Here is a 12,994-nt window from a genome sequence, read left to right as displayed (position 1 = left end):
TGCCGTTGCCCAGCAGCGATGTTCTCATGACCTAACCACTAAAACGCGAAACACGCCGCGTACGCAACTTCCCACGTCGTGACCACGAAGTTCATGAGTTCGAGGATAGCTTAGGTTTCAGAGCTAATTAGCTACGTCGCGAACACATTGCTGACAAACAAACAAACCACAAGACAGACGCAGGAGAAAACGGGACGTAATTAGCAACGTAGCTATAATCAGCTACGAACAAATAAACAAGGCAACAGACTTCCTCCTCATCCACAAACCCTCACATGAGTCGCACTTGGTGACTTGTGCGAGTTTCTTTCACCTGAGATTTGTTTCTGTGGCAGCGAACACAAAGAGGGAAGATGAAGAGTCGCAGGTGATTGATGAGCCGAGATGTTATCGGACATGTTTTACATTCAGCCCCGTCGCCGTGATGTTTATCTGCAGCCTCACCGCCCACGTCTCCGCTCGCCTGTGTCAGCGGCCATCATTGAAAACACATGTTTAAACACATTTGTATTTAATATTATTACAACTGTTATAACTAATATTCTTTTAGTTCAAAACTGGACATTTCTCATGAGGCCTTTTGTTTCCCACTGACCAGACAATGTCCTTGTTTGTAACTGGGATGGGGAAAGTATTTGGTAAAAAGTCAAATTGCTCCATAAATGTAAAGATTGAAATAAAGTAAAGAATGAACTTAAGAATCATCCTGTAACATTCTGGTCTGAACAATGAGGAGTCAATGCACTGAGAGAGATTTAGTCTCTACCTCCACCTTGTGGTTGATCTCTGTCATTATCTCTACATGTGAATATGCAGGATGAGGAATTTGAAAGTGTTAAAATAGTTTGGATAAGAAACACTTTTTAAAAATAACATATATTCTTTACTTCATGTTATGCCGATGTATTTGGATCATCTCTTTCCTGACATCCTCATTTACATTTACTATATCTTCTTTCATTACAAATGCAAAACACAAAGGAAAAGACCAACTCACAAAAAAAGAAGAAACATTGAAAGAAATCCTGAACGAATTTATCAGATATAGAATCGTAACATATTTCAGTCTGAATCAACAAATAGCTTTTGTTTTTCTTCTAAAAGAGAGAATTTCCTCGACAACAAAACTGAAACTGAAACTCAATTTCACTGACTCATCTACACAAGGCATTTTGAAGACGAGGTCACATGCACTAACATTAGTTGTTAAAAAGTTCAACTACAAGTATATCCTCAACATTCTGACTTTATTCCTCGAAATGCAAATCTAAATTTATTAATTATTCTCTGATTTATTCCCAACATTTAGAATTTATTCTCTAAATACAAAGGGAAAACATGTTTTCACAATTTTATTATTTTATTCATGTAATATTACAAGTTTGTTCTCAATTATGACTTTATATCTAAACAAATTACGACTTATTCCCTCAGAATATTACGACCCTGGCCCTAATACTATGTTGTTATATTTTGGAGTTCTGTTATTCAGCAGTTTTTTAGGCTGGTTTTGCCACAAGACCTGAAAACCCTGACTTGTTTACATTTGTTCCTATTTGTTTTTATGTTTGGCACCACTAACCCTCCATACCTCTGACTCAGTTTCGTTTCCTCGCATGTTTAGGTTTCGTTTTCCCTCTGTGACGTCACAGTTGGATTAAGGTTCAGTTCTGTTTCTCTGTCACAGCAGCTGCAGAGGCTTTAAAGAGCTGGAGCTGCAGGACGCACCTCACATGCACCATGTTTTCCTGGGGAGAGGACTGTCACCAGGTCTTCTGGTCCAAACACTCACCTGTGGACAGGGCAGCAGAGGCCAGGGTTCATCAGTTTAACCCGGGTTATCGCATCCGGGACCTGTCTGCAGGACACAGTGTGCTCAGCTTCATCAAGACCAACGGAAATGCTTTTATCATCCGGACAAACGAGACCAAGGATGGAAGAAGAGTCAGAGGAAAACAGAGTGAGAAACAGCTGCTGTTATTTATCTTTGAGCCTGTTTTACTCTTTAACTCTTTTTAAACCTGCTTACTTTATTATTGTATTATGTTATCTTTCATATATCTGACTTTCTCATATCTTTCTCCTTTGCTCACTTATATTATTTATTTTTGCTATTTAATGTTTAGTTAAATTCTGATTGACTGGTGGTAGATACATAGGGAGAGACCTGGGACCCCCTGCTGCTGGGTTGGGGCTGGGGCTGGGGGGCCTCTTGGATGGGAGGGTGGTGCTGCTGCTTCCTCTTGACACTAAGACCAGTTCATCTCTTACCTCTGATGCTCCGGGTGAACGAGCCTCCTCCTGTTTCCTCTGTATGAGCTGCTGTGGTTTGTGTCCTCAGAGTTCGTGGAGTGCAGAGAGAAGATCCGGGCTGTGAGCTGCACTGATGATGTGGTGTCACTGCTGTCGGACACAGGCTCAGTTCTCTGTGTGGACACAACGCGCCCCCCCTTCACACCAAGGTCAGACAAACCAAGTGTTTTCTGCTCAACCTCAAACTAACTGTGTCAAATGAAGATATGGGATGTTATTATTATTATTATTATTATTACAGTATGTACCATGATGATTAGTTTCTGTTCTGTTTTCTCAGGCCGATGAAGGAGTTGTGTAACATACCAGTTTGTCAGGTGGCGTGTGGGAGTCAACATTCAGTCGCCTTGACCAACGGTAGAGTGACACCACACTGATGACATGACAAATCCATTGATTAAGATCATAGAGTTTATACAAAGATCACAGGCTGTTTATAAAGATCATAGATTGTAAATACAGATTTGTTTTGATCTGCACAGTGGCCTCGGCTGTCAATCATGATGTCACACCTCATTTTATATTAACAATTAAAACCAAAATGATCAGAAACCTGGAGACACGTCATGTTGTAATAGTTGGACAACATGACAGCTTCCCACCGCCACCTGGTGGATGGCCGCAGTACAGGTCATAAAGCTCACCTCCTCCATGTTGGTTGACGGGACATGGACCAAACTAAAAGGTTAAAGTACATTATTAAAGTTAATACATTTTTCACACAGATGGTTTCTGTCATTTTAGGTCGTTCTTATCACACTGACGTTTGTTCATGTTTCTGATCACAGGTTGAGTTTCAATTAGTTATTTGATGATATAAAAACAGGGTGAAAGGTCATGATTGACAGCTGAGACTCACAGTCGGACGTCAACATTGCAAGATGGCGGCTTGAGCTCACAGAGTGGTGGTGGTGGTGGTTTCTCCACAGATGGCCGGGTGTACACGTGGGGTCAGGATTCCAGGGGCCAGCTGGGTCTGGGGCAGGGGAAGCCCTTCGCCAACTCACCCCAACAGCTCCGCTCTCTGTCGTCGACCCCGCTGGTTCACGTCGCCGCGGGGGGGGAGCAGAGCTTCGCCCTCTCTGTCAGTGGAGGTGTGTTCGGCTGGGGCAGAAACGACCGTGGGCAGCTCGGGCTGGGAGACACAACAGGTGCCGTACCTCTTTGTACTGTACTGTATTTATATACATATCAATGTTAAACTCCAATGTGGTGTCATGAGTTTTCTCTTTTTACAAACACTTAAAGGTTTTGGTGAAAGGATCTATTGGTGGAAATTGAATATAAAATAATCCTACTGTGTTTTATCTAAATCGTAGGAATTGTTGTTTTCTTTACCCTAGAATGGGCCCTTTATATTTAAATACTTTATATTTAAATACTTTATATTTACGTCAGGAGCGGGTCCTCTCTACGGAGAGGCTGCAACATGCAACTTCACCACTAGATGTCACTACATTCTGCACACTGAGCCTTTAAAGCTGAATTTATCAAACAGTAACAAACATTTGAAATTCATCTGTCACACGTATTTTCATGACATGTAAACCGTGTTGTTCATTTCTCTGCTACAGACAGACGTACACCAGCTCCTGTTAAAGGTCTGAACATGAAGGGAACTATTCACATTTCCTGTGGGAAGGATCACACTGCTACTTTAACTAAGGTAATTTTAAAAAGCTAGTAACAAAAATGTTTAGTTTAAATACTTAGAGGTTGTGTTTTGGTCTGCGTCTATAAAGATGGACGACATGAAAGCTCCCCAAAAATGAAGCCAACGTCATCTTTAGCGCCCCCTGGTGGCTGGCTGCAGTAAATTTCATAAACCTCGCCTCCTCCATGTTAGTGGATGGGATATGGACCAAACTAAAACATTGAGTATGTGTTAAATAAATTATTGACAGCATGAGACTGACTCGCGATTGGTTGAGCATGTGTATTATTGGGACTTTGCTAATACAGGTGGATGTGTCGTCCATCTTTGTTTACAGTCCGTGGTCCGGACGGGCAGAAGCAGGGATATTTACAAACGGTAACGGAGACACTCGTTTAATTCTTGAGTTTATAACTTGACGACTAGCGATGAACGCAAACTGTCGCTAACACTTTAACCGTCCGAGAAAATAAATCCCTGCTCTTACTTATCACCACTGCTGTTTCTCGTCCGTATTATTTACTGCAACTAAGCAAGTTACACCGGCACGCGCATGCCCGGTGAACCTGATTGTCTGCGGGACCTTGAACTGTTGCCCTCTGGCTGCTTCCTCAGGATGGTGCTGTGTTTACGTTCGGCTCGGGGCAGTTCGGGCAGCTCGGGCACAACTCATTCACTGATCAGCTCCGTCCTCGTCTGGTTGCCGAGCTGTTGGGGGCAAAGGTCACCGAGATCGCCTGTGGACTGTACAGTATACCTACTATTTCTTTTAAAAGAATTTCACTTCATCAAATATTGATGCATGGAACCTGCTTTGAAGAAACAACGGGGATCAAACTGTCTCTAATGATGTTTTTAATGCATTATCTCCTTAGACACCACACATTAGTGTCGACAGACGCCAAGAAGGTTTACTCCTTTGGGTGTGGAGAGCAAGGGCAGCTGGGACACGGAGGCGAGAGTCATCCGTCTGTGCCGCTCCCCGTTCAACTGCCACAAGGTTTCAATGAAGTCATGAGGGAACAATTACCTAACGTATGAAGGAGATCATATTTTTACTCAGTACTTCTAATTCCAGGCAGCAGTGACGGGCCCAATATTAGAAACATCTTCGCAGGAGGAAACTGTTCGTTTGCGACATGCTCGTCTAATGAGGTACTGACACTAATACACTGATACACTCAGGGATGGAAGGATAATAATGACGACATCAACTCAACCAGTTTATTTTGCAGGAAGCTCATGAGGAGCCAAACACTGACGGGGTCAGTAATGCGTCACAGTATCGTCTTGATGACATGATCGACAAATGGACGTCTAAATGTGATTCAAAAACCTGGAAAATGATCAAACAGTGAGTATATGACATGTTCTCTGTATGTCAGGAGTTTGCTGAATAGCCTGATGGTGTCATGACTGTAACTGTAAATATATCAATCCACAAATCCAAGATCCAAACACTTTTTAATCTTCACAGGGAAATCCACAGGACTTTTTCCACAGCATCTCGTATGAATCAAAGTTTCCTTGAGAAAAGGTAAACACGGAACCTCTTTGCACGATTATCCCTTCTTTCTTATCTGGTGAAGTTCTAATATAAGGAGAACTTCCACTCTCACAACTTCTGGTTTACGTAGTCGGGGGGGGGGAGTCTCACAAAGCTGCCAGCATGGGTTTGGACCCAACGTTGTTTTGCTTTGTGTTGTTAGAAAAGAAGAACATTTCCAGACCTCCTCAAAGTACCACGGCGTGAACTTGTCGCTTGCACGAGTCGCTTTCAAGAAACTGGTGAAGAAGGATGATGCTTTGGCAGAGGTGCGTAACTGTTTGTGAAGAGTCGGTTTTCTAAATTTGATTGTGTTAATCAAGGGAAATGATTCCTTCTCGCAGGTGAAGTGAAAAGGTTCTTCTGAAATCCTCGGTGGAGGTAATGAGTGGATCTTTTTCAAACGAACAGGTGGCGGCTGCTGTCCTGAAGCTGCTTCCCTCTTTCACGGATCCAGTGGGAGTGGAGGGGTTGAGGATCTTCTTGCTTCTCAATGATCTTCTTCACGTGATCCAGAAGCTCCATCGACCACAGAGCACCGAGCTCGCTCAGGCCGTCGCTGCTGCCGTTCTGAAGCTGTCTGCTGAGAACCTTCAGGTCATAGGTACTGTGACCACTGCACGAGCAACATCAGCAAGATACTTTTCATTTATTTTTTAGTTAAGATGCAGCTCATTAAAATATAAGTCCAAAACTAATTTATCGACTGATGTATATATTTAAAATTAGCAATTATTCCTAAGATGTTGTTCTCAAACCCTTATGACAAAGAAATATAATTGAGGCTCAGTATATTTAAAGGTTAAGCCATTAACTTTTTTAATTACACTTTATATAGTTATAGGGAAATTCTATTACAGCCAAATATGGAGAAATTATAATACAATATATAGAATTAGCCAAGTTAAAATGTTAACATATTACCTAAAATAAAAGTTGGCTCATTCTTTACTTTCTTTGAGAGCAGATCAGTTTGAGATCACAGGGAGTGTTGGAGGAAGTAGGAGATTAAGACCTGCGGGCTGCACAACTTCAAGTTTACAACCTGATAACTGAAGGTTTCTAGCTTCAATGGTGTGAAGGTGCAATATGTCCTTGACGTCTGCTGAGTTGTGAAATGTCCATGTTGTCTTCCTCAGGAAACTGGTGGACGACACTGTCAGCCTCCAAAATATCTGCATATGTTATGGTTTGGAAGAAAGCCCTCTCAGACATGCTGTCCTCAAGCCCTGATCCTCCCCGCTCCGGATTCAGAAATCTGTTACAAGTCCTCCAGTACATGTACAATGTTAGTATGCCTCAATACTTGTGTTTTCCATAAATACTACACAGCATAATCCCAATCTACGGAGCCCCCGAAGGGTCAAGGGGAAGTAAAGAATTCTCGCCATGACACTTCGGGGGCTCCGTACTCATCTTACGCACTTTTTCTACAAAATGAAGCTTGTTTACTTTTTTTATTTGTTCACTAAATGGATAAAACCTCTTTGTTAAAGGCCAACAGCAGGACTGCAGAGTCTCAAAGGCTGCCAGACAGCGACTTTTATTTGCTCATGGACCAAAACTTTCTTTGTGAGGATCTGCGTCAATGGATTTTACAGACGAAACGCAAGGTAAAAAAAAAATGCAAAGTTGCAGTCCCTGTCTATTCATGTAAAAACAGAATGGTGGCCACATACATGTATATTTAAACCTAAATTATGTGTACTCTCTCTTTTCCTTTTAGATGGTGGGTGCTGAGCCTCTTATCCTCGGTAGATTTCCAATTGTGATGGATCTGCAATCAAAGAAAATGATTCTTGACGTGTATGCTGCAACCACCAAGGTAACTGAGGTCCTGAGTTGCGCCTCATGAGAAAAAGCTTTTATGCTCAAGGGTCGAGAAATCTCCAAGAAATTCCCTGTTTATCAGCGTGTGTTGTGTTGTTGGTGCACGATAAACTAGTTTTTTCCAAAAATCAGGTTCAAAGGAATTTGACATGACACTCAAATTGTTCGAATTAATTCAAATCCGACACCCGAACTCAAAAAACGTTAAGTCGCCACTTCTCAGATGCTTTGATGTCGTGATTGTCTCAGGACGGCTTTGATGCTAGTCCTCCATTTTCACATCAAAACAAAGTAACATCAGTGGGTAAGGTCACGGTGACAGTGATCGCCCTCTGCTGGATGATGAGGCAAAGTGAATGTTGATTGATCCATTCACTTTGCAGACAAAAGCCAGATGTCAGCGTTGGATGTGAATCTATAAACAGTGACATTTTTATTTTCATTGTAGTGGCTATCAGTCAGTCGGATCGGGTGGAATTTCTTCTGGAAATATGGACCAGATTGTCCGTTTGCTCAAGACCCGCTTTTTAGACTGAAGCTGAGACGAGCATCCATTTCAGAAGACACTTTTGAACAACTGGATGCCGTTCATCACAAGGACTATAAAAAAAGACTTGTGGTAAATGTGATAGCCGTAGCATGGCCAGAATTTGCATTATAGAACTTGTCTACTCTGATATAAGTTACAAACTTTGTCCTTTGGTCTTCTAGGTCTTTTTTGATGAGAACTCTGAGCAAGACAATGTCAACATCAAAGACTTTTTTCATGAAGTCTTTCACGAGCTGGTGTCCGACGAATCGGGGATGTTCACTTTCAATGACTCCAAAACACTTGCATGGTTCCCTTCCAACGTAAGATTTCAAATCCACATACAGGAAAAAAATATTCACTTTCTACTTTTCTACTTTAACTCTTCGTAGAACATTTATCAGTTCAATATTAAAGCTGTGACTACAGTGGATTCATGGTTTTAATTGTCACTTCCATCAACACCAGGCAACACACGACCACCACAGGTACTTTCTGTTCGGAGTTCTGTGTGGCTTGGCCTTGTACAACCAGTGCCTCATACACCTACCGTTCTCGATGGCTCTGTTCAAGAAGCTGCTCGGTGTGAAGCCTTCGCTGGAGGACATAATGGAATTCAGTCCGGACGTTGGAAAGTAAGTGAAAATATATATAAATTCAAATCACATTATTTTTTGCTGTAGGGCTCGCTGTAAGTACTTTCTCAGAGTAGATTGTAAACATTGTGAAATCTCATTGATGCTTGAATATTGCTGCTTGTGTTGTGTTTGTAGGAGTCTGCTGTCCATCCTTGAAGAATATGGGGACGAAGACTTGGAAAGCCTGGGCCAGGAATTTTCAGTAGGTGTTTTACAGATAACTGACCTCACTTATCCTCTTTCTGATCAACTGATCGATTTATATCAGTTCCCAAAGCAGTAATATCGCTCTTCTTTCTTAACAGATCTGCTGGGATGGGACAGAAGTTGACCTTGATCCCACAAACCCTGAAAAAAACGTGACAAGTCAAAACAAGTAAGGACCATGGAAGCAGTTTAATGTCAATTTCATCTTTTTTGTGCCACAATACTCTACAAATTAAGAAGCCCCTTTAAAACATTTTGTAACGCAATATCGGGGGTACAGTGGTACACTTGTACTTGAGGCTCATTTATGTACAAAACGAGATGTGGCCATTTAAATGATCACTGCACACGTTTTCATTTCCTTTACATCGGCATTGTTGTTAAGAAATTCAATCCACAAGAGGGCAGCGCAGAAATGAGATTTTCTGATAACAAGAACCAGCCTATGGTTGAGGAGGTTGTGATAATTTAATTATTTGTGATATTGTTGATTATAACCAAGAGGAAGCATGTTAAAAAGAAAAAAAATAGGGCCCAGAATTGATCCTTGAGGTACACCACAAGTACACTTTTAAGTGAAAGAGGGCACGTAAAGATTTATGAGTTGCGTGCATCTGTTTGTGGGATTAAAACTTAGCATCTGCTTCACAGGAAGGAGTTTGTGGACGCCTACGTGAATCACGCCTTCAACACATCTGTGGAGAGTGTGTTTCTGGAGTTCAAGCAAGGCTTCTACACGGTTTTCGACCGGAACTTGTTGAAGGTGTTGCGGCCAAAGGAGCTGCAGGAAGTCCTGCAGGGCAAAGACTTCTGTGACTGGGAAACGCTGAAACAGGTAGAATCAAAACAAGAGCTCCTTGTGTTGCTGTGTTCTCTACAACTAATTAATCACATTTTCATTTGCTTGATTTGAATCCTACAAATGACTACGACAGCAGATTATTCTAACAACATCTTTCACTGTAATTAGAACACAGTTTACGGAAGGCCGTACCATGTTGACCACCCCAACATGCAGATGTTTTGGGAGGTTTTTGATGAACTAACCGAGGATCAGAAGAAGAAGTTACTTTGTAAGTATTAAAATATCAAATTTAAAACTATTACAATCAAGAAAGATAAATTGAAATTATATTACTAATGTACTAGACTAGACTTGCTATATGTGCTCGGAATGAAAGGAGAGCTAGTTGCTCATTTTAATCTGATCACGCAGAGATAGATTTCTTCAATCTAGAGTCAGGAACGTTTTAATATTTACTTTTCTGTTTAGTGTACGATGATGATATAATTGATAAACTAATGAAGAGAATGCAAAGCTTTATACTGAGGATATCACCAAAATAAATCAATTAAAAGAATCTCTTTGTTTACCACTTCTCCCTCCTCAAGGGTTTGTGACCGGTTTTGAAAGGTTGCCTATTCTTGGCAATGAAAGCATCACGATCAGGCTCAAGCAAGTCTCCGACATCTCTGAGGACCAGATCTACCCTGAAGCACTCACGTGTTACTCTTTTCTGGATCTGCCCCTATACTCAACCAAGGAGATTATGAAAACCAAGCTGACAGAGGCCCTGAGCAACAGTAGAAGAAGCTACAAGTGAGGGGGGGACTCTGCCGCAAATATTCTGCACTGCACAGAGGGCGGAACGTAATGAAAACACTTTGTAAATCGACCACAGACCAGCCATTGTACTGTACCTGCACCTGTGTACTGGCTAACATGACAGGTTTACATTTCTTTAAGAGAGCGTGTGGATTGAGTGGTTGTATAACAAAAATGAATGCCTCAAAGTAAAAAATACATGTATGTAGAGAAGTCTTTGATTTACATTTCCAACTTTGTTACATCTCAGGAAATAAATAGGGGTGATAAATATTTTGTGATATGTTTTTCCAGGTACATTTTTTAATTCAACTGCAAACTTGTCCTGGGTATTTGTAGAAAATACATGTGTGTGTGCACAGCAGTCACTTTTTTTATACCTGTTATAGTTTTAGTTGTTCAAACATTTCATTTAGGGGGCCTGCATTTACTGTAAAGAAAAGGTTCTATTTGTGCCAATCTGCAAAAGAAATGTTTATTCTCTGTGAGGCTGAGTCTGGGCGATAAATCAAAAAAGGAGATCCAATATCCTTTGAGTGCCTTAATTGCCTTTAATTAATTAATTGCCATCTAATTGATCCAAGTCTTTCAGAGCATTTAAAAGGAAATTAACAGCAACTAACAAACTCTTTAACGGCGGCCAGCAACAAATGAGGCTTCCCCCGTCACCCCGTCTCCATTCATGCACTAACCAGGGAACAGGTGACGTTTATCCTCCAACACCATGTGACCTGATGACCACGAGGAAACAAACAACACAGACCACACTTGACTCCTGCAGCCACAGTTTTTGCATCGACCAAATTCAGAGCAACTCCTTCTCATTGCTGAATATGGTCGACGTGGTGGATTATGTTGAAGTGAAATAATGCAGCTCGTACGTACACGGGTTAGGAGACGTATACTTGTATCTAGTAAGAATTGCATTTTATCTGTTGATCGAACGATGACCATTCTTAGATATATATGCGATTCAACAGTATTGATATTGTCTGTAAACTGTTGACTGGATTACTCAGGTTGGTTGTAGAGCAATATTTTAAGTATTTTTCATAAACGATGGGTTGTTATTATGTTGAGTAACAACTGCTGTCGTCCTTTGATTGTGCAAATGTTCACGTGTTCACTGTTTTTCTTTTCTTTATTTTCTTTTTCTATGTTTGTTGTATTGGGAAATTCTGGATTTACACTCATGTGGAAAATAATAAAAGAAATATGACATTTGTTTGAATAACTTAAAACTTAAGTTGTTATTATTTTTCAACTAAAAATTGGCAATACTACACAAATACTGTTAGACACTGCACCCTAACTTGAGTGCATGTTCTGGGTGTTGACGTGTTGCAGGTAAATGTGTGTAATGTTGACAGAGAGAACTTTACCACTAGAGGCTGCCATTGTCCTGCTGGTTGTGTTGAACAAAGAGGGATGTGATCAGCTGGTGACAGAGCAGAGAAAAGGGTTTCAAATGTATAAACCTACAGATGTGGGTCAATAAAAGAGACAAAGAAATAAACTTTACACGATGAGTTCATCAGTATTTACTGTTACTCCCCATAGAGACTACACAGGATGTTATTGTAAATTCTAAGAACAAGCTAATGTGCTATAATTTCACCGTGTTGGGACATGGAATTTGTGAAACAAAGTTCGGCCTACTCGGTAGTCAAAAGCCTGAAGCTGCATGTCCCTTTGTTCTGGAGAAAACCAGACCCTCCAGAACTCAGTCTCCCAGTGGCCTCAACGTCACACAGAGGTGTGAAAACCGACAGGAGACACAAGTTTCAACTCCTATTGGTCACTCTGGGCCCCATGACCTGTGAGGTCACCGGGCCAATATAAGGCCTGTTCCCCCTCTCTTCTATCTCTTTTCTACAATCCCTCCGAGGGAAGAAGACTGTCCAGCCTCTTTCCATTGACCTCTTCGAGAGGAGCACACCGGCCTTCCACGAATCCTCTCATAGGAGAAGGGCGACGGTCCAGCTCACTCTTTCAACTCTAAGCCGCGACGCGATGTCCTGCAGGAGAACTTCAAACAGCAACTGAGCTGCACCGCACAACAGAACCACGAAGGCAGGAGCCACAAACCAGCAAGACGACTTCACAGAACTGCGAACTGCACAGCAACTTCTTTTTTCCCCTTTCCACACAACTGGGCTTATTAATTATACTAGGCTAAACAAAGACTGTTTATTCGATTCTGTGTGATGTTTATAAGTTTGATTTGTGTTGCTGTGATATTGAGGTTACAAGTTATTTGAAAGTTAATGTTAGTTATGCTCTTCAGTCTTTCCTTGCATGCATCTAGTAACTTTCTCTAATTTGGCACCAACACAGACACACACATATCTCTTCACCCTATTATCTCTGACCCCCGCCACATGTCGTAAACACTCCAAAGGGGGGAGGGTGTTATCTTCGAAGTGGCCTGCCGCCATTTTGGAAGCATACAGACACACACATGCATACTCACATACCTATCTTTGTTTAGTAAGTACACCGTTAGTAATTTGTGTTTTTTATACTTTATTATATTCATAATAAATGTTTTTCTTTCACAAATGTTTTTTCATTAATGTTGCATAAGTGAATTTTGCCAACCTCTACACTGTCAAGAACTCTATATCCTTCAACTTAGCTAACTATCTATATGGTAATTTTGGTTATAGTT

General features: G+C 41.2%; 1 protein-coding gene across 1 annotated transcript; it reads left to right on the top strand.

Annotated features, from left to right (window-relative positions):
• The first annotated feature begins 1,653 nt into the window (after positions 1-1,653).
• herc5.1 (HECT and RLD domain containing E3 ubiquitin protein ligase 5.1) lies at positions 1,654-11,564 on the top strand. The gene is made up of 23 exons (XM_047340066.1): positions 1,654-1,960; positions 2,342-2,462; positions 2,594-2,670; positions 3,243-3,464; positions 3,888-3,979; positions 4,583-4,713; positions 4,843-4,967; positions 5,046-5,122; positions 5,203-5,321; positions 5,445-5,504; positions 5,677-5,782; positions 5,925-6,117; positions 6,653-6,801; positions 7,010-7,126; positions 7,240-7,338; positions 7,792-7,962; positions 8,055-8,195; positions 8,341-8,507; positions 8,646-8,712; positions 8,816-8,886; positions 9,369-9,552; positions 9,688-9,790; positions 10,110-11,564. Exons 1-23 carry the CDS (start codon positions 1,741-1,743, stop codon positions 10,319-10,321), a joined length of 3,024 nt encoding a protein of 1,007 aa, XP_047196022.1. The 5' UTR covers positions 1,654-1,740; the 3' UTR covers positions 10,322-11,564.
• Positions 11,565-12,994: the final 1,430 nt, after the last annotated feature.

This window comes from Hippoglossus stenolepis, chromosome 5 (assembly GCF_022539355.2).
Source record: "Hippoglossus stenolepis isolate QCI-W04-F060 chromosome 5, HSTE1.2, whole genome shotgun sequence".
Classification (NCBI taxonomy): Eukaryota; Metazoa; Chordata; class Actinopteri; order Pleuronectiformes; family Pleuronectidae; genus Hippoglossus; species Hippoglossus stenolepis.
This window is presented reverse-complemented; position numbering and strand designations above follow the sequence as displayed.